Below are 21,830 nucleotides of genomic sequence, written 5' to 3' on the forward strand. Positions count from 1 at the left end.
GTCAGATATTCAGTGGTGATATCTGAATCTTTTGTAATTTTAAATAAAAAATGTAGCATGGTTATAATATATTTTGTATTTTCTTTAATAGGCACACCTATTAACAAACGGCCTGTACTTGGATATCGAAATTTGAATCTCTTTAAGTTATTCAGACTTGTACACAAGCTTGGAGGATTTGATAATGTAAGTATTACAGTTAGAAATGAAACATGTTTTTTCATACATGTTTTCTTATCTAAAAATTACCTAGAATTGTATACTAATAAAAACTTAAGAGTAGAAGGAAAAGAAAATGGAAAGCACAAGTTAGAAACAGGTAGCTTCCTTAGACCAAATTTAAATTCAATTAAGGATTTTTTCAAATGAACTTTCTGATTTACTGTTAAGTTTGTCAAACTTTCATAAACCACCTGTGTATGTCTGAGTCACAGCACAACCATATTGGTAGAAATTCCTTCTATGTTTCTTTTCCACTAGACTGTAAGGTCCTTGAGAGTTAATCTTCTTTATATCCTTTATCTCTTCCATTGTGTCTGACACACACACACACACACGTACATGCACATATGTATATGTAGAAACATGCAGAAAAATCATCGTTGAACTGAAGAAATTAACTTAAGGTCGCCATGATGTATGGTGTCCATTCAATTAAGATTATTCGGGGGGGAAAAAGTATTCTGTAGATAAAATGTTTTACTAAGATCCTTAGAACTGCTTTGATTTATTAAGCTTACAGGTTTTATGGGAACTAATACATTACTTAAAGAATTTTATCTGTGTCTCTTCATTACAAATTTTGATTTAGAAACCTGAATATTTTCTTAGGTACTACGCTAGAGCTAATTTAAAAATCAAATGGCTTAATATTTCAACATTTGTAATTCTGAGATTTGTTAGAATACTAAAACTTACTTTAAAATATTGTTGTATACCAAAATTTTTATTTAGAATTTATTAAGCTAGTTATTTTTCATTCCTTTGAGACCAGAACCAACACATATAAACATATATATGCTGCATTAATCAAAATTTTATTATATTCCCACCTTTTACTTTCGGAGTTTTCATTTTACTTTGTCTGTTAGATTGAAAGTGGAGCTGTTTGGAAACAAGTCTACCAAGATCTTGGAATCCCCGTCTTAAATTCAGCTGCAGGATACAACGTTAAATGTGCTTATAAAAAGTAAGTCAGTGTACTTGATATACCTACATTCATTACTTTATCTAGAAAGCAGGTTAGAATTTACTGTATAACTGAGGCTAATTATTTCTTCTAAGAAGAAATCAGAAATTTTTACTAGACTAATCACTCTATAATAGCATTTTCTACAGTGTATTCTACGAATACTAGATCAAGGAGATATTCTCTGAAGAAAGTTTTTGTGGCCAAGTAAATTTGGAAAGTACTGTGTAGAAGTTAAAATGCCAAAGTGTTAAAAAGTCAAGGGTTGAATCCTGGTTCTGCCAGTTATTAGCTTTTGTGCCTCCAGGACCATTTCTTTATTCTCCTAAGCTTCAGTTTCCTCGTTTGTAAGATGGGATGTTAGTCCTTGCCTCGTTGGATTACTCTGATGATTAAATGAGATTTCATGTGAATGAAGAGGCCTAGTGCATGGCATGTAAGAAGTGCTCAACAGATTGATACTCTACTAATACCTTTAATAACTACTGTTGTTACATTACTCTATTTAACATTCTGACTATCTTTTCACTTTTAGTGTAGTTTTTTTTTTAAAGATTTATTTATTTGAGGGGCGCCTGGGTGGCTCAGTCATTAAGCGTCTGCCTTCGGCTCGGGTCATGGTCCCGGGGTCCTGGGATGGAGCCCCACATCGGGCTCCCTGCTCAGTGGGAAGCCTGCTTATCCCTCTCCCACTCCCCCCTGCTTGTGTTCCCTCTCTTGCTGTGTCTCTGTCAAATAAATAAATAAATAAAATCTTTAAAAAAAAAAAAAAAAAGATTTATTTGAGAGAGAGGGAGGGGGCTGGGCAGAGGGAGAGGAAGAGAGAGTCTTAGGAAGACTGCTGAGCATGGAGCCCAACACAGGGCTTGATCTCAGGACCCTGAGAACAAGACCTGTGCCAAAACCGAGTCGGATGCTCAACTGACGGCACTACCCAGGCGCCCCTAGTGTAGTTTTTTTAATGACGTTTTTTCTTTGAAAAATGTTTCTGTTTGGGTTAAAGAGATTGGGAAGAACTGAACTAGAATAAACGAGAGTATCTGAGAACTTAAAAGAACACATTTTAAAAACCATAACTCTACAGCAATATTTTGAAATGTTTTCCCAAATGTAATTTCTCTTCATGTTTCCAGATACTTATATGGTTTTGAGGAGTACTGTAGGTCGGCCAATATTGAATTTCAGATGGCATTGCCGGAGAAAGTTGTTAACAAGCCATGTAAAGAGTGTGAAAATGTAAAAGAAATAAAAGTTAAGGAAGAAATTGAACCAGAAATCAAAGAAATAAAGATTGAAGAGGAGGAGAACATAATACCAAAAGAAGAAAAACCTACTGATGATGATACTGAAAGAAAGGAAAATATTAAACCCTCTCTGGTAAATCAGATACTGTTAATAGTGTTATGCCTTCTTTGATATATTTTCTACCTAGTCTGTAAAGTTTTCATAGCTAATTTATCGTAAAATGTTATACTTTATTTTTTGTGCGTTTTCTTCATTAAGTGCTATTTTTGTATTTAAAATTAGTTGTTAGCTATTTTTTCTTAGTGTTTTAGTAATGGCAGGAGTTTCTTAAAATAACTACTACCTTTCTCAATATTAGTATTGGTTGGCACTTCCTTTTGCTAACAGTTAGATCATGAAATTAGGTTGACAGTGTATACTTTTGTTGGTTTAGTTCCTCTGATCTTTTTCTAGGGAAGTAAAAAGAATTTATTAGACTCTATACCTACACAGTCTGATCAGGAAAAAGAAGTTAACATGAAAAAAACAGAAGAAAATGAAAATCTGGAGGATAAAGATGAGGAGACAACTGGGGTAGATGAATCCCTCAGCATAAAGGTAGAAGCTGAAGAAGAAAAAGCAAAATCTGGGTAAGAAATTTGTTTTTGGTTAAGATGCATTTTGGCTGAATGAATTCTAGTAATTTGCTTTTTGTTTGTGTGTGCATGTTTGAATCTAAATTTGACAAAATACAGGATTATTGAGTGGTTTGCATTTATTATGTAAGTAACATTTGCCTCCTTCAGAGACCCCACTAAATGCTACTTTGTAGCAAAAGGTCATATTTTTGATCCATTCTTCTTGCTCTCATCATGGAAATTTATGAAATTTTGAGCTAGAGAAAAAGTACTTCTTACCACATTAAGCTCTTCTGAATAACCAGATAATATAAATTTGGGAAGATGGCTTTCTGTAATGTTTTGTAGATGGAATGTTGGCTCTAGATTTTAAGAGTTGTACTAATTTCTTAAGCAAAAAATAAGAATGGAAAAGTGCTAATAATTAGTTTTCAAAAGGCCAAAATTGTTATATTGTGTTTAATGTGACAGTAGCAATTTCTTGTTTTGGTCAGTTTGGAATGATGAACTTATTTATTTAGCAATGTAATTTATGCACTGCCAGTGAACCCCTGGATTTTGTAGGTGATTTTTGGCATCTGGTCTTATTTCTGAGATTTAAACAACCTAAACATCTCCATTGTTAATGGTCCCTTTAAATAAGTACAACCAAATGTTTTTGATCATTTTAGTATTTTTCTGAAATTTGGCCACAGCATGCAGACAAGCAGGGAAGGGAAGCAAAATATGCTTCCTGAATATAGTGAAAGGTGTTTGTTTAGTATACTTTGTTATTATATATCTTTGTACAAATGTGTATATCGAGTACTCCTTACTGCTATTGGAGATTATCTCAGCTGTTAAGAAACTTAGTAAGTACTTAGCTTTTTGCCTAAAATCTCTTGATCATTTTAGTGTCCTCTGAAATTTTGGTTGTAGCATGCAGATAAACATGGAAGGAAAACCTGGGTTTAGATAAATACAGTATAAGTGTTTTCTCATTATACTTGGTGTTGTAGTCCTGTGTGCACGTGTATATTTGAAGCACTCGTATCTGCTACTGGAGACTATTTCAACTCTTAAGAAACTTAGTAAGGAATCAGCTTTTTGCCTAAAAATCTGATTTTCATATCTGCATGTATTTCTGGAATATCTACTGTGTGGGAGGCACTGTGATAAGCCTGTATTTTCTTTTTGTTACTAGTAATTAATTTTTCAAGTTGGTATTTCAGCTGATTTTATAGTGTAAACTATATATTGTAGGTTTTAAAAAATTCCTTAACTATATAGCTTTTTAGTTTACTATATATATTTATAAATGTTTCATACCACAAACTGAAATTTTCCTGCTGTGACTGCCCTAATTTGGTAGATGTTCTTCAGAAGTGTTGTGTGTTGGGAATGTCCAAGATTGATTTCTGAATTTTATTAGATAAGTGCAATAGAAAATTTTACAATTATAAAGAATCATATGTATTTCTCTAGCATGTAAACTTTCTCTAAGTAATTAGCTACTACCAAGAACTTTCCGTGTCCTTCTCTTATAGTCTAGGTATAGGAGATTAAATAAGTTAATTCAGGTAAAATGCCAGGTTCAGTGCCTGGCTCATAGTAGGTATTAATAAATTACAGGTTTAAAAAAAATTTGTTCCATTGTAAGGAGTGTGACATCAAAATGGGAAAATTTGGTATTTCTTTGTGAATTCAGATGAAAAATACTAATACATTTGGTTTCTCAAAATACAGTTCTTTAAACGATAAGTAACTGTGTGTGTGTGTGTGCGCCCGCACGCTCATGCACGTGCGCAGGTGCAGCATGCATGTGGGTGTGAGTGAGTTATATATATAAATTTAATATTTAAAATCTGTATGCTGGTTACTTTTTATACTTTCAAAGGGTATCTTTGTTCTGTGTTCTATCTTGTTTAGTGCATTTACCTCTGATTTTTGCCACTGAATTACTAGAGGAAAGAGTAGAATATTTTATTTGGCTGATAGTAATTGTGTTGTTTGCTTTTTTATACTTTAGTATATTATTTAAGTGCTCTTCATTTGGTTTGTGTCAGAGGTTGATATTCAATGCAAAATTTTATTTTTAATTTTTGATTGCTTTATTATTACAGAGTATTAGGGTTTTATTCCAGATTAAAGATTGCCCTGGCTGCTACTTAAAGTAGGATTGTGCTTGCTATTATTGGCATTTACCAGTTGTGCTCAGTGCACTGTATAATGTAAGACCTAGTTTAGAGTTTGTTTTCATTTAAAAATATCTTAGACGTTTTATTCTATATCTCTCTTTTCCCAATATATGATGATTCTGAGGTACATGATAAATCTCTTCAGTGCATAGTAAATTGCTTCTTTTGTTGTGGCCACTAAAATACACTTCCTTTTCTCTCTGATATGCAGAGCTATAAGTTTATGATTTAAACAAGTAATATTCTTCCCCAAAAAAATGTCTTAAGCATTTTAATTTATATATATATATAAACATTTATTTATTTAAAATTGTTAATAATAGTTTATCATCCATAATACCCTTTCTGGTAATTTTCTAGATATTTTAGCCTTGCTAATAATTATTTCTTCATTATAGACATGTTAATGTATTTTTAATAATAGAGTTCCTATTTTTACCTCAGATTATAGCTGGTTTTGTTTAGGTCTTAATTTTTAAGTACCTATTCATTTGAATATAAATGAGTCTTTAAAAATAGAAATAATTCTTGAGATTCTGTAGACTTTGTGATGTATTTCAGAGAAAACTGATGCATTTGTTACTTCTGTAAACTTAGACTTAATTTCACAAGACTATTAGGTTTCCTTTCATCCCTCTTGGCTCACTATGTAGAAGCAAAGGCGTAGAAGAATAAAAAATCATTATAGTGTTGCTTATGTTACTATAGATTATTTTTGTTGCTTACACAACTGCATATTTAGGAATGATAATAAAGTATGTTATTGCTAAAAAGTTTGCATAGAAGAATATAAAACCAATTATCAGTGTAGAAAGCATTTTATATAAATATTATATTAATCAACTTTTAAAGCATAATTACTTAGCTATCTTGTGGTTCTGTTTTATGATCTTTGTCAGCTCTAAAGTGATGGATTCTTTTTGAGAGAAAAATTGTAAAAAGTATAGACATAGTTTTTATACTGTACAGCAGATAAAAACTTAGAACTGAATATAGTTGAATTTCATTTTGAAGTTTTTTAAAAATAAATCTAGTGTTTGGAAAGATTTATAATTTAAGATTTTCTCCAACTTGTTTAATACAGATTTGTGGCTAATATAAAATGAATGTGAATGCTCAATTTTAAAAAGTGCACAATATTGAGAAGATTGAAATGGTCGCAGTGCTGCTTCTAGAATGATTTGACTTTTAGTTTGATATTACTTGGACTTGGCCTTATATACATATTTCATTGGAACTTCAAAGTTGAGAGAATTGTTAGAAGACTTTCAGTAAATATACGGTAAAGAAAGCAGAAATTGTAGCAAAGTTTAGAAGAATAGAAAGAAAAAACTTGATGTGATATTGATGTGAAATTAATCAGATATTCCCATGAAAGGTAAAATAATATTTCAGTTAGCATAACTTTTGAAATTTTGGTTGGAGCACCTTTTGAACTCAGTAAGACTAGCTGTTGGCTAGTAAAAGTTTTGTTTTAAACAACATGAGGCTGGAAAATTTGAATAAAAATAACTTTTAGTCTGAAAATGGCTCTCAGGTGTAATGATTTTTGTTTTTGTCAACACTTTTGTATAAAACATTTTTATAATAAAACATGAAAAAGTTGTTACAGTCGACCTTACTAGTTTCTTATACAACTTCTGTTCTGGCTGCTGGAAATTTTCTTTTAATGCATTTTTCAATCTTCATTTTCTCTAAATTTATCTTTCTGTAACCATGGTCATCTTATACAGTTTTAGTTTTTAACGTTACGTTGAAACTCAGAATTTCATACACATGGAACCTGCTGTTCCCGGAGCAGTCACAGCCACGATTTTTATCATTTTATGTGGTTTGGAACTGAAAAGCTTATGAGGTGTCTTTTATTAACTGCAATTTTTTAAACCTTTCAAGAGATGAAACGAATAAAGAGGAAGATGAAGATGATGAAGAAGCAGAAGAGGAGGAGGAGGAGGAGGAAGAGGATGAAGAGGATGATGACAACAATGAGGAAGAGGAGTTTGAATGCTATCCACCAGGCATGAAAGTCCAAGTGCGGTATGGACGAGGGAAAAATCAAAAAATGTATGAAGCTAGTATTAAAGATTCTGATGTCGAAGGTGGAGAGGTCCTTTACTTGGTGCATTACTGCGGATGGAATGTGAGGTAACTTGAGTTTTAGCTAGTGATTACTACCTAAAAACACTTATAAAATAATTTTCTATTTTAAAATTGAATTAACGAATTACAGACTTGTCAGTATTCTAATTGAGGTCATAGTAAAAAAATGTAGATTTTAGCATGTAAATGCCTCACGTAGTGACTTCCTACTTACTGTTTTTAATACTTACAAGATATCCTTAGTGTCTAGAAAACTGAAATCTATCCAGTTGATTTTTGTGTTATACATGTAGATTAACAGAGGCAACGTTGGTGAAATTATAGAAAAATCTTTTTTAAAGTTAAAAGAGTTTTGAGCTTCTTGATGTCTGCAGGTTACTACTAGGGTTCTTGCTCTCTTGCATTTTCAACTACATTGCCACAATAACCTCTTCTTTGTAATCTTAAGTCATCCAGTAGGCAGGGATTTCAAAGTTGTGATTTCTTAAGAAGCTTTAGCCATTTTAAGAGGGCCTTTATTTCCTCATTAACAGCTCTTGCGTTACAGCCTTCTTCAGAAGCCTCAGAAATTTGTCTATTTGAGACAATATGGTGGAAGTGTAAGCAAGTCTGCTTGACTAAAATAGAGTGCACTTTCTGACTGCTGCTAACCCTAGGGGGATGAAAGGGAAGACTAAGGTTTGGGTTTAGGTTGTGTTCAGTGACTTAAGTTCTTTTCTAACACAAGTTTTCTTTGGTTTATCCAGAGATTTTGTATTTGAATTTTATCCAAAATTGGCAATCCCGTTTTAGGATCTGGTCATTTAGAGGATCTTTTAAGAAAAATGTAGTTCATTTTGGAATATTTGATATTATATTTGAAATACAGCCAATGATAGGGTTGTTGCCCTTGAAAAGTTCACCATAGAAGTTTTAAGTGGTGGTCTCAAGGTGTGCGTAGTGTCTTCAAGGAGGAATATAGTTCCCATGCTTTTTATTTAAATTGTATTCTGTGATTTGGAAAGTTATTAAGAAAACATCATCTCAAATGCTGTTTCTTAAAAAAAAAACTATAGTCTCTGTTTCTTAAAAGTCCATTTTGTGTCGTCCTGTTGTGGCAATAGGAAGCTCTAGGAAGCATGGCTAATCTGATTACCTTCCTTATTTAGAAAAAAGTACAATTCTGATCCATTCTGAAGCTTGGAAGAAAATAACAATTTAAGTCATAAGGAAATGTTCAGAAGTTTTGTTTGGGACCCGTTCTTTATTATTTCTGACCAGCAAGATAAAGTTTTGGATTTTAAGAATGCTGTTATCCTAAGTGTTGTCCTGAAACATAAGCTTTTCCAGAGAATCAGTTTCAACATCATGTGTAATTTACCTTTTTGTTTGTTGGTTCTTATGCTACCTCTGTGTGCATGATTTTCCTTACCTGAAGGGCTGGCTGTTACTGATCATGTTCAAAGGAAGATACTTGAGATCTCAGATATAGCTGCTCTAAGAATATTTTGCCCAGTCTTTGATATTTAATCATTTTGATCTTACTAAATGATCTTATTAATATAAATGTAGAAGGAATTCCATTTATGCCTAGGATGTAACTGTAAATGTTGAATATGTTAGCTTAAAATTAGGAAGGAAAAATTTGAATCAGGAAAAATTAATAATTACTGAGTAACACCCACAGGACAGATAAGAGCCACATCATCTTTTACCTCTCCTTGAGTTCTTCAGTCCTAGTTATTCTGCTGGTTTATATAATGAGGCAGTTTTGCTAGTGGCCTTTATTAAATGCTTTAAATTGTGTGACTGGTAGAATTTAGGTGTTCTCCAACTTGCAGTATTATCGGGGCTTGATTATTTTCTATTATCTCATTAAACAGAGAGGAGGCCTGGTAGGTGAAAGAATTGAGACACTCATGAAATTATTCTGCAAGGAAGATATACAACTTTCTGTTTGTTAAGAAAAGATGGATTAAAGGCGAGAGTTATCTTATCCTAGGAACACTTGGATTTTAGAGGGTAGAAAGAGAATGTCGGTATTTTAGCTTTGAAACTGCTAGGGGGTTGGGTAGGGTAAGGGAAGACTTTGAATTGAGGCCTTCAAGTTTTTAATAATAGAGAAAAGAAAATGAAACCTAGTTCAACAAGACAAACTTATGTTACTGAGAAGGATGCCATCTACTCCTCACACCTCAAGCGTTTGTATGGTCTGAACTTTCAAAAGAAGAAAACTAACCAACTTGATGAAGACCTGTAGAGTGGATCTCTCCACACTCCAGCATCATAGAGAGGACTGTACTTCTGTAGATTAGCAATTAATTTTCTTTGAGTCAGTAGAACAGTACTCCTGTTTCTCTCTGAAGCTAATCTAATGGGGACTGCAACAAATGCTCACCAGTTCTACAACAAGTTTCCTATTATTCCGGTGATCTTCAGCTTGATCTTTGAATTTACACTTAAGAGACGTGAAATTAGAAATGAAGATTTATGCACGAAAGTTCATGAAAATAGTTTTATCTTCAGTAGAAGTCATTCATTACTATAGCAATTTAGGAAATTTTATATGAAGCTATTTATGTGAGTTTTGTTTGATCCTGAAAGGTCACTTTCCTTCCAGTGAAGAAATTTTTCTTAAAGAAAATAAGAATATCTGTCTTAGTTTAAAAAATACTGTTTTTCTGGTAATTTCTACATTTTTCCTTTTTTCTAAAGTGCTGTGTAAACCTTTATATTGATATTTTTATTTGTACACCTATTTCACAATTGAAAATGTTAATTTTTACTACACAGAGGATAGTGTTTGGACCAATTTGTTTTTTACTACCACAACAGGAAAAAAAGGCTTACATCCAATTTTATGGAAAATAGCCAGAACTCTGGATCTTAAACCACATACTGGCTTATAAATGGTATAATGCTGCCATTATTTCAGATGAGGTGGTCGTATATCAAACTATTGTCCGACACAAGTAGGCTTGGCTAGATTGTCACGTGCTTGGAGAAAAGTCAGTGCTTTTTTTATAAATTGTTTTTAACTCTCCTAAAAATAACATTCAATCTAGAAAAATGGCAAAATATATAAAAGTAGAAAGACAACTATTAATGTTATAGTATGTTCTCTTTCAGTCTTTTAAAAAACATAGCTCATATGTTTTTAAAAATTATAATCCTACGGGGCGCCTGGGTGGCTCAGTCGTTAAGCGTCTGCCTTCGGCTCAGATCATGATCTCAGGGTCCTGGGATCGAGCCCCGCATCTGGCTCCCTGCTCTGCGGGAAGCCTGCTTCTCCCTCTCCCACTCCTCCTGCTTGTGTTCCCTCTCTCGCTGTGTCTCTTTCTTTTTTTTCTTTTTTTTTTTTTTAAGATTTTTATTTATTTATTGAGAGAGATAGTGATAGAGAGAGAGCATGAGCGGGGAGAGGCAGACTCCCCGCTGAGCAGGGAGCCTGATGCAGGACTCGATCCCGGGACTCCAGGATCGTGACCTGAGCCGAAGGCAGTCGCTTAACCAACTGAGCCACCCAGGCGCCCCTCGCTGTGTCTCTTTCTGTCAAATAAATAAAATCTTTAAAAGAAAAAAAAAAAATTATAATCCTACTTTAGTAATTTTTAATAGTAGCCTTTCTGTTTGTTTTCTCTTAGTGATGTTAATATTTTATAGAAGTTTTTAGTACCATTAGCTAATTGATCCCTTTCATTCTCAAGTTTCTAAGTCATGCCATAAATGTGGGAGTGATTTTTGAAAATAAAGTTACACTTTGAAATTCAACTGCTGTAATCTCTGTTGCATGTGTTGTGTTTACCCCCCGTTCAGTGATACAGCTAATTGTATTACAGCTATCTAGACTGCTTGGCTTGGGACTTAAAATACATCAGTATTCTGTTATGTATTGAGGCTGATTTATTTTTCTTCATTTCTGGTTTGGCTTTCCATAATCAAGGGGTTGGGAATTTGATTTGGGTTTTTTTTAATATTGAGATTCATCAACTACGTTAAAAAGATACCCCCAAGTAAAAGAGAAAGGGAAAAGCAACACTGAAATTTCAACTGTAAAACTCCTAAGGAACAAGTTAGTTCTATTCCATATTATAAGTTATAGGAAACTGAAAATAAGATAAATTATACTTAAATATTTTACTTGAAATAAAAATGCATATTTTTATTTTATTTTATTTATTTTTTATTTATAAAAAAATGTTTAAAAAGTATTTTACCTCTCCAAGCAAATTGGCTCCTCCTTTGAGGGAATGGGGGTGGGGGAAACTAGTCAAAAGCTTTCACAAATGGCTTCAAACCCACTTTGTGCTAACATTCAGCTGCTTTTTAACAAACATCTCTTCCTTTATTTGGCCTACAGAAGTTCAATATCATGTGCAAAATAATGCTTGGACTGAAGATAAAAAGAAGTGGTCCCTATTAAGGAATCGATTGTCCAGGCAAGGGAATTACCCCACCAGGATTTACACTCTCTCTTCCGAGGCTCTCAGCCCTCCTTTTGTGTTGCTTACATTCAGTCACTCCTTATAATCATTTCTTTTGACCCACATGCTTTTCTGTCGCTCTTGTGTTGCTTTGTATTCCTTCCTTGACAAAACCACTAGAACGCTGCTTAAATCTCACGCTCTTACTCCTGGCCTGCATCTGTGCAGCTGATCCTGTCTGGAGAAAGCAAACAACCACGCTGACTTCTTTTAAATTCATGACTATGAACTTCAAGTGGTCATGATATGTCTCTCTTCCATTCACTCTCCTACTTTCTCAGAAGACTGTTTCATACTGTTTCTTATCTCTCCTCAAACGCCCAGCATCTCTTTTCCATCCTCATTTTCAGTTGGTGACCTTACTTTATAACCTCATTGAAAAATTGAAGTGAGAGGAGAATTTTGCACTTTCCACATCTGCCTTCTTACCTGCATCTGCTGCCACATTCTCTGCCTCTTCCTCTTTAGTCATCTGTGAAAACAATGATGCTACTATCTCAAGCCATTCTTCTAATTGTCATGCCTTTTTTCCTAAGTCAGAGACATGGGCCCAGAAATTTTCCCTTTTTTCCCTCTCTTTTGTCAGTTTCTCGCTCCGTTTTGAATCATCCACGTCTGGACCTGCGGTTATTTCTCCCATCTCAAAACTCACTTGAGCTTTACCTGCTTTTCCTACTGTGCCATTTCTTTGCTTCATTTCCATCCAGCAAAACTATGAGTTTACACTTGTCACCCAGTTTCTCTCCTGTTGTTTTGTGTAAACCCACTCCAATAAGGCTTTTGCCCCTATCACACCTCCCTGTCATAGCTGAATTCCATCCTTACTTCTTGACCTCTACTTGTCTCATCAGTGGTATTTGACCCAGCTGATCGCTCCTTCCATGATAATTTTCACTTGTGTTCTAGCTGCGACAGCGACAACTGTTTTTCTTGTTTATTTTCCTTTTCTACCATCCCTCAATTATCCTCTTTTGTTTCTTCTTGTGTTTTCTTCTGTGTAGTCGTGCTCTTCTTTTATCCTTCTGATATCCATTTTAGCTTCTTTTACAGTCCATTCCTATTTTTCCAGTCCTAATTTGAGTCACTTTTCTGATACTGAATTTTTCCAAATTATTTTTTGGAGCTAAAGGGATTTGACCTTCTGGAATATAACTTACACCTAGGACTGTGGGCAGTTTTTTTTTTTTTTAATTTTTCAAGCTTTCTACATCAGGACCACATTACTTTCCAATACAAAAGTGCATTTAACTTTAAAACATGAAAAAAATCCCAATTCCGTATTCATTCCTTTAGTATCCCTTACCACATCTAGAAAAGTACATGCCTGCATATGGTAAGTAGGAAACAAATACTGAACTAAATTGGACCTCCCAGCAACATAATAGAAGTAGAACAGAAGTTAAAGTCTAAATAAAAGGGACTGGACTATAAAAATGACACCTATAGAATATAGAGACTGATGAGGGATTGGGACGGCTGTGGCCTGGCTCTCTCACTGGGGCCTCTTGATGCTTTTATATGTGGTAATTCTTTAATTCTCTGAGGAACTGTCCAACTGTTTTCCACAAAGGCTACACCATTTTACATTCTTGCCAGAATTGTATCAGGGTTCTGGTTTCTCCATACCCTCACCAACATTTGTTATTTTCTGTTTTTAAAAAATGTTTAGGGTACCTGGGTGGCTCAGTTGGTTAAGCGACTGCCTTTGGCTCAGGTCATGATCCTGGAGTCCCAGGATCGAGTCCCGCATCGGGCTCCCTGCTCGGCGGGGAGTCTGCTTCTCCCTCTGACCCTCCCCCCTCTCATGTGCTCTCTCTCTCTCTCATTCTCTCTCTCTCTCTCTCTCAAATAAATGGATAAAATCTTTAAAAAAAAATGTTTATTATAGCTAACCTAGTGGGTATCTCATTTGGTTTTGATTTGCATGTTTATAATGACTAGTGATATTGAGCATCTTTTCGTGTACTTATTGGCTATTTGTATGTCTTCCTTGGGGAAATGTCCATTCAAGCCCTTTGCCCATTTTTGAATTGTTTTTGTTGTTGAGTGGTAGGAGTTCTTCCTGTGTTCTGTATATTAATCCTTTCTCAAATATATAATTTGCAGATAGTTTCTCCCATTCTGTGAACCCGCAGAATTGTCTTTCACTCTCTTGATAGTGTCTTGATGTACAATAGTTTTAAATTTTGATAAAGTCCAAATTCATCTATTTTTTCTTTGTTGTCCATGCTTTTGGTGGTGTATCCTAGAAAATACTGCCAAATCCAGTGTTGTGAAAATTTCCCCATGTTTTCTTCTAAGAATTTTATAGTGTTAGCTCTAATACCTAAGTTTTTGACCCATTTTGAGTTAATTTTTATATGTAAATATGGTAGTCAGTTCTTTTTTATGATCTCTTTTTGTCATATGAAGAGCCCATCTCCTAATTAGTAACCAAAATGGGGTTGAGGGTGAGAGACTAGAATGAATGTGAATGGAAATACTCCTGCTCTGTGACTTTCCTTTGGCTCTGTCTCCTTTTGTTCCTTTAAGAATTTTTATGTCACTTCAGCCTAATTTCTCTATTCCTTCTGTTTGCAGAATGTTCAACGGCCTTACTTTTTTTTTTCTTTTACTTCCACGTAATCTGATCCTTGTCATACTTTCATTGTGTAAGCCGTTGGTCTTAGGAATGTTGATAAAAGAGTACAGAGTTGTTCTGTTCCTGTGCTTTGAAATGATTATTCTGGTAATGATAGAAAGAAAAGCAAAGTACTCTAGGAACTTTTCTGCTTTATTGCTATAGTACGGAAGTTAAAGAACTATAAATGAAGACCATTTGACGGTGGTTTCCAACTGAATATCTGCAAACTTGTTTTAGAGGGCAGGGAGGACACATTGCCCCTGTCTTTTTAACCAAGACTTTCAATTCCCTTTGCATGTTTTTCCTCCTGTGTCCCATTCATTTTTTCTTTGTACCTCACTGTCATGTTTTCAAAACTCTCAACTTCCCCAACCCTCTGTCACAGTCTCCCAGCTTACTCACTTTTTAGGATGGAAAACATACTAAATTAAAAAGTACTATGGCAGTCAAAGGACTGTGTTACCACTCATGTGAAAAATTCTTATGCAGTATGAAGATGCTTTGTATCAATACAGACAGTCCTACCTGTAGAGACAATTAAAGCAGTGAATAAAGTGAACATAATAATTTGTACTTTAAAAATACGACTTTTGAGGGGCGCCTGGGTGGCTCAGTCGTTGAGCGTCTGCCTTCGGCTCAGGTCATGATCCCAGCGTCCTGGGATGGAGTCCCACATCGGGCTCCCTGCTCAGCGGGAAGCCTGCTTCTCCCTCTCCCACTCCCCCTGCTTGTGTTCCTGCTCTCGCTCTCTCTCTCTCTGTCAAATAAATAAATAAAATCTTAAAAAAAAAAAAATACGACTTTTGAGTCGACTGGTTTTTCAGTGCAAGTGAATATAAATATTTCCTTCCTGAAAAAAGATTAGTAACTCGGGTATTTTTGCACTCAGATGGACTTTCTTTCTTTGTGTTTACTTAGAGTGTTTACTAAATTGAGCCTGTTCCATTCAGTAGTTTTTGTAAACTGGCAGGTACATTTAATGTAAAACATAAATGTGGACCTGTTCATTTGGTGGTTTTGTAGATGGGTAGGTCCATCAGTATATTTGTCTAACTGTGCATAAATACTAATCCCCTAAACTTACCAAGGGCTAAGAAAGTAAACTTTTCAGGTACTTTTAAAAGTCAGTATCTGCGTCACAAAATACAGTGAATGCTGCAGTTGTTAACCGTTTGCAGTGATCTCTATAAATGAGCCTGATACAATGCTCTGTGATGTGTTCTTAACATTACATATTACCTCTGCCTAAAGACCTATACCTTTGTTTCATTTTACAAAGTTAAACTCTTCGGGAAAACCAGTTGATATAATTACTATACCATGCTCTTGGGCTGCTTGTGTCAAATATTAAATATGATTATGCTATAATATTCAAGTTATTGTCATTCTGTTATATTCTTAATGATGCTGAACACCATGTGTCTTTGATGTGGATTTAATATTAAGTGTTATATGAAGTGGAAATATGAAATGTTAATGACATGCTTAGAATTTTATTTTTTCAATAATATAATGCTTTTATTTTTGTTTCATTATATCTTAAGAACATGACAGAAGGCATTAAATTATGTTCAGTGGGTCTTTTATAAATTTTGCTTTAGATATTCTCTCAGATTAAAAATAGATGTGTAAATTGAGATTATTATAGAAAATTCATGAAGTGGGCAAATATTGATAAAATGGCTTATAAAGTTTATAATTTAATAACTGTTGCTGCTTTTCATATGACTTGGTCTTTTTTCCTATTACAGTGTCATACTTTTTTTTTTCCTATATTTTTTTACTTTAAGGAGGGGGAAAAATTTCTTTCCTTGCTAAGATAGCCTAAATTTCCACTTTAGATGTGAGGTTTTTAAATTCTGAGTTAGTTATATGACATATATTAACTTTTTAGATAGATAGACAAGATATAAAGTACATATTGTTCAGCTGTTATTAAATGAGTCTAATCCTTACGGAAAACAAAATACAGATGATTTCAATATTTTATCTAAATTAATGGTTTTTAGATTTTATATTTTTTATAATTTGTATACATATTTCAAATAGTGAGCTTTTTAATATGTCACTTGGTTTTGCTTATGAAATTATTTTTTAAATATTTTTATTCTGCATGTAATTATTATTTTTTTAAATCTCTAAGGTTATGTCTTTGGGGTATGTATTAATGCACACTGATAATATTTCTTTGAAAGTGGTTTGGTTGGGTTTAAGAAGAACCAAAATCTGAATTGATGTGGGCAACAGAACCATTTTGGTTTCTTACCTGGTTGACTAACATTCTTTTCCGTTTTTATCGTTGCTAAGTGATTTCTTAGATGATTTGCCAACACATCCAAACAAAAATCAGAAAGCTGTTTTTCTGTTTTTCTCTGGTGAGAGCAAGTATGTTACGGTCTCTGAATGGTTCCTTCTAGCTTTGTATGAATATTTTAATTCAACACATTTAAAAATTCAAATATCTATGTGGCTGCTTCTTTCAGAAAGTTCAGAAGGTTTGTATTGTTAATTTTGTAATTACTGCTTAGTGTTGTCTTCTCTGTTACATGGTAAGCTCCTTGTGGGAAGGAGCCATGCTGCTTTCATTCCTGAGTACTCAGTGCCTAGTGCAGAATTTGTCACATAAATAGTACCTAAGAAGTATTTATCAAATGAGTAAGTCCTCATGCATACTTTTAGTCACGGAGTTTCATGTAATTTTTTACTTTAGGGATCATCTGGTCCAGCTCCTTCATTTTATATAGGTCAGGGAGCAGACGTTTATAAGTTAAATGAGTTGCTCATGCATCTGTTCTTTCATGTTTGTTCCATTAGTTGAATATTAGATGATCTCAATAGAGATATTCTCAGGTATGCCATATATATACTTTGAAAATATTTTCCTTAATACTTTAGTTAAATATCTGATGAGATACTTGTCTAGATTTTATCCATTAATTACAGTGGATTTATTGATCATTGAAAAAGTATGGTCTAATTACTAACAGACTTAATTTTTTAATTTAGTATTAGTTTTTTTAAATTCAGTATTTGTTTTAATACTTGTTTTTCTTAGTTTTTCAATATTTGTTTTTATTTATTTTTTAAAGATTTTATTTATTTGAGAGAGAGTGAGCAAGTGAGAGAGTGCACATGCACACACAAGCAGGGGGAGTAGTGGGAGAGGGAGAAGCAGGCTCCCTGCTGAGCAGGGAGGCCCATGTGGGGCTCTATCCCAGGATCCCGGGACTACAACCTGAGCCAAAGACAGATGCCCAACTGACTGAGCCACCCAGGCGCCCCTCAGTATTTGTTTTTAAATGGAAGAATTCAGTAAACTTTTCATCGTGCCCTGGCAAACTGTATTTCCTTTTGTCACAAAGAGGCCAATTACTGGCTTGTGATCATAATTTCTAAAGGTAATGTCCAATTAAAGGCAGGACAGTTTTTATCAATAATCCAAACTACCTGGTTTTCTTCAGACATTGTCATAGAACTCTTTTATTGCTTGGATCCAAAGCTGCAAGTCATTTTGTTTGTAGGCCCACTGCTTAGCTTACATTTCTCTCCTAGTTCTCAGACTACATGATCACTAAACATGACAACTGACAGCAACAGGCCCGCTAACCTTGAAGAGAAATCTAGGTATTTCATGAGAAAAAGTGGTTTCTCTGAAGTCTGAAGACCTGTTAACCCAAAATATCTGTTAAGAAGTGTTCTTCCTATGAAGTGGAGAGACCCCATCCAAATATGTGCTCTTGATGCCCTCCATGGTACTTAAAGCAGAATCGAGACTATTGGAGAGCCCCTGACTATCGTAGCTGAGGGAAGGATAGCATGACTGTATTTGAGGATGTTTGAGAAAAGGACTAGAAACGTTTTCAAATTACAAAAAAATATTGCATTTAGTTATTAAGATTCTTATATTCTTTAAGAATGTATTTTGAAGGATGAATGGATATCTTAATATGGTACTCTAAGGAGAAATTGAGAACTATTTTATGGTATTCTGTTTCTTAGCTGCAATTTTCTGCTCTTAGCCACTTCCAGTAATTTCAGTTTTTATGGTATTCAAGATATTTGGATTTGAGCTGAATTTTCTCATTTTCTATCTTCATTGATTACTTCCTTATTATGCCTATAGTAAATGTGTGGTCTCTTTTTAATATATATTAAATATACTGTATTAAAAGTCAAAGTTTATATAGAATGAACAGCATCAATTTCTTGTAGTTCTGAGCTAGATTCCCTTCATTCAAGTATTTATTCTTGGTATTTGATAGGGAGTCAGAGATCTTGACCCACTAATTTTGCTTCCTTTTTTTAAATATCTGGCACTAGTAAAGTCAAAATTAAATTGGCCTACCTCTTTCTTACATAAGTTAGTGTTTGTAGGAAATGTTGTGGGGTTGTTGGGTTTTTTTGTTGTTTTGTTTTTGCACAGTTTTTTTGTTTTTCTCTCACATGAACTTATCTCTCCTTTTTGTTCTTTGAAAGTATTCTGTAAAGAAAATGGGACACTTGCATTTACTCTGAGTACTTACATAAAGGGAAGGAACATTTCTTACTTTTAAAATACAGTGATCATGGGACGCCTGGGTGGCTCAGTCATTAAGCATCTGCCTTCCGCTCAGGTCATGATCCCAGGGTCCTGGGATCGAGTCCCATATCGGGCTCCTTGCTCAGTGAGGAGCCTGCTTCTCCCTCTCCCTCTGCTGCTCCCCCTGCTTGTGCTCTCTCTCTCTCTCTCTGACAAATAAATAAATAAAAATCTTAAAAAAAAAAAACAGTGATCAGTTATAGCTCTCAGTTTATTCTCTAATCTTTGTTCCTTGTAAGATTAATCAGACAACTAAAGTGCCATTTAGGACCTCATTAAGTTTTGACATATTTGTCTGGGTTAATGTTTGTGTCAGCGATCTCAACTTTTATTTGGTAAGGGCATTTGTAACCTGAAAACTCTCCCTTAACCAAAATTCTCACATTGTTTTCAGTTCTCCCTCATCACAGGCTGTGCATTTTTAATGTGGCTTTTCCAGCTGCTGATCTATTACTCTTCTCTGTGCTTACTCTGGATGGGACCTGTCATCCATGCCCTCTACCATTATTCTGGTATTGACCAGAATGTTTTAAGAGGCAGTCCCTTTCCCATGTTTCTCTAACTCCCTACCTGGTGCTTTTTTGGCAAGCCTATTGCTCTCAAAGTCAATTTACTTTCATGGTTTGAGTTTTCTTAATCTGTGAAATAAATTCATTGATAGACTTTTAAGGCATGTTCTAGTCCTAAAGGCTATTAATTACAATAACAATATAAATGTTGTGTTACTACATTTTGTAAAAATAGAGAATAAATCTGGCGGAGAAAAGAAAAAATCTAAAAGAATAGTGTCAGAACAGGGGAATGCCCGAACAAACAAAAAACACTGAGAAAGGAGAACAGAAAAAGGCAAATAATAAAGGAGTAATAAGATTAGCTAATATTTCTAGGACTGTAAGTTACTATGTACCAAGTACCTATTACTTCAGTAGGAAACATATTTATTTATTTATTATTTTTTTTTTTTAGTAGGAAACATATTTAAAGAATTTTCCAAGTCGTCTCCTAAAACCATACAGAATATTCATTATTTTAAAACAAAACTGTCATCCAAAATAGTAAAACCATGGTGTTTAGGTACTACTATTCCAATATTTTAGAAGTGTGTGTAGTTCCTTTCATCTAATTCCAGAATTTGTCTTTTTTTCTTTTCTGCCTGGTCCAACGCTCTTTCCACATCCACAGTCACTACTTTAAGTTCTTCTGATAGCCAGTCCTCTTATAGGAGTCTTAAAGAAAATGATTACCAGATAGCATCTGTACACTGATGGAGCTTAGGCGGTGGGCATCAGCCTGTACCAAGGCAGGAGCTTTTATTTTATTGATGTGTATGTTTCTTTTAAGTTATATCCATTCTCTCTGAGTCATACAGAAATCTTGCTCCCTCATAGTGAATATCTTAACTATGGAGGCAATAACTGTTTTTTTGCTTGTTTGTTTTACGTGTTCCACATAAGATAGACAAATATAAGAATATCGTGGTGATGACCTTAAGTTGAAAGCTACTATTTTGCCCTAGTTTGAAATATAATTCATGTCAGAAACCCAAGTTGACTAGTAAAGATGTCTGATATTACAGAACTAACTACATAACAGTCTTCAGTAAAGAAAGGTAAAAAATACTATATCCTTGTTTAACTTACGTTGATGTTCTATATAGCCATCATGAACTATCTTCAGTTATCTCATAAGAAGATAGGAAGCTTGTTTTGTTTTCTTTTAAACAAAGTACACAGCATTGACTTCCATAACTATATCCAAGTAAGAGCAACTTCTAGGAGTTTTCATTCAACTTTGTGAAGGGCAAAGATATTTTCTGTTTGTTTTCCACCTTCACTCCAATTTTGGAAGGAACTAAATTGCTTTCATCTCAAGCATAATGCAATTTTCAGTATTCATGGGAAAGTTAAAAGTACTCTAAATATTTAGGTAGGTGCTACTGTACCAGTATAAGTACCAAAAGGGGTGTGTTGAGTAGAATAATAGTATTTGTTTTAAAACTTTTCAAAGTTCTTATCATGATTGATTTTTGAAAACTATATGTGCTATGCAGTCTTACCTTTTTATTTTTCTTTTTTAAATACAGTCTTATTCGATACAGAATACACTAAGTCTGATGTTGAGAATGGCTTGACCAGGGCCACATAACTAGCCTGCAGGGATTATGTGAAGACTTTCCTAGAACTCATTCCATTCTTCCTCGTTCTCTCTAATTATCACTGTGGCCCTCAACAGCTTCCAGCAGTTACAGACCTAATCCCTTGCCTGGGGCTGTGCCCTCAGCTTTACTGATGCCAGTGTGTACTGGCCGGTAGCACTTTGCCTGGGCGTTGTTACAGGCGTACTTTCCAGGCCTCCTCTAGAGCAAGAATATCATTTATTAGTCAGGTAATGACCCAAGTCATTTACTTCCTGGCTTAGGGCCTTTATACTTCATTTAGTACCTCTAATAATGAGGACATTTTAATTTAAAAGCTCATTTTCAGTTGTTCATGTTCTGGAGTTGAAATCGTCAGGGAGTTTTCCATTTTGTACAATAAATGTATATAACTTTGAACATAAAAAGAGGTTAATTCATTTTTAATGTTTCTTCCTTCTAGTTGAGTTTTTACAAACTGCCATTCTTTTTTGCTTTAAACAAATAGCTTTATTGCAGTCAGGAGTAAGTTGCACCCTGTGAAACTCACACAGATTGTCAGCATTGAGTGGAAAGGCCATCAGAGCTGTTGACTCTGAGCTGTGTGTATTTGTAGGAAGCGCCTCAGAATATTGAAAAACTTGGCTGAGTAAAGCCTTCCTACTATTTTATGAGGTTTTTTTTTCCTATTGATTTTGCATTG

The 21,830-nt window shown here is 34.3% G+C and overlaps 1 protein-coding gene across 5 annotated transcripts in view; it reads left to right on the forward strand.

The window, feature by feature from the left end:
• ARID4B (AT-rich interaction domain 4B) overlaps positions 1 to 21,830 on the forward strand; it is a 145,870-nt gene that overhangs the window by 97,027 nt on the left and 27,013 nt on the right. For 4 of the 5 annotated variants that reach the window (XM_045877800.3, XM_045877799.3, XM_064594605.1 and 1 more), the window contains exons 13-17: positions 92 to 186; positions 1,092 to 1,189; positions 2,323 to 2,566; positions 2,888 to 3,063; positions 7,122 to 7,373. In XM_045877800.3, the coding sequence (XP_045733756.1) occupies positions 92 to 186; positions 1,092 to 1,189; positions 2,323 to 2,566; positions 2,888 to 3,063; positions 7,122 to 7,373 (865 nt within the window). The remainder of the gene's footprint in view (positions 1 to 91; positions 187 to 1,091; positions 1,190 to 2,322; positions 2,567 to 2,887; positions 3,064 to 7,121; positions 7,374 to 21,830) is intronic. The other variant, XM_064594604.1, reaches the window with a different exon arrangement.

This window comes from Mirounga angustirostris, unplaced genomic scaffold (genome assembly GCF_029215605.1).
Source record: "Mirounga angustirostris isolate CCGP_5_RB_7025 unplaced genomic scaffold, mMirAng1.0.hap1 SCAF_6, whole genome shotgun sequence".
In the NCBI taxonomy this organism is placed as follows: domain Eukaryota; kingdom Metazoa; phylum Chordata; class Mammalia; order Carnivora; family Phocidae; genus Mirounga; species Mirounga angustirostris.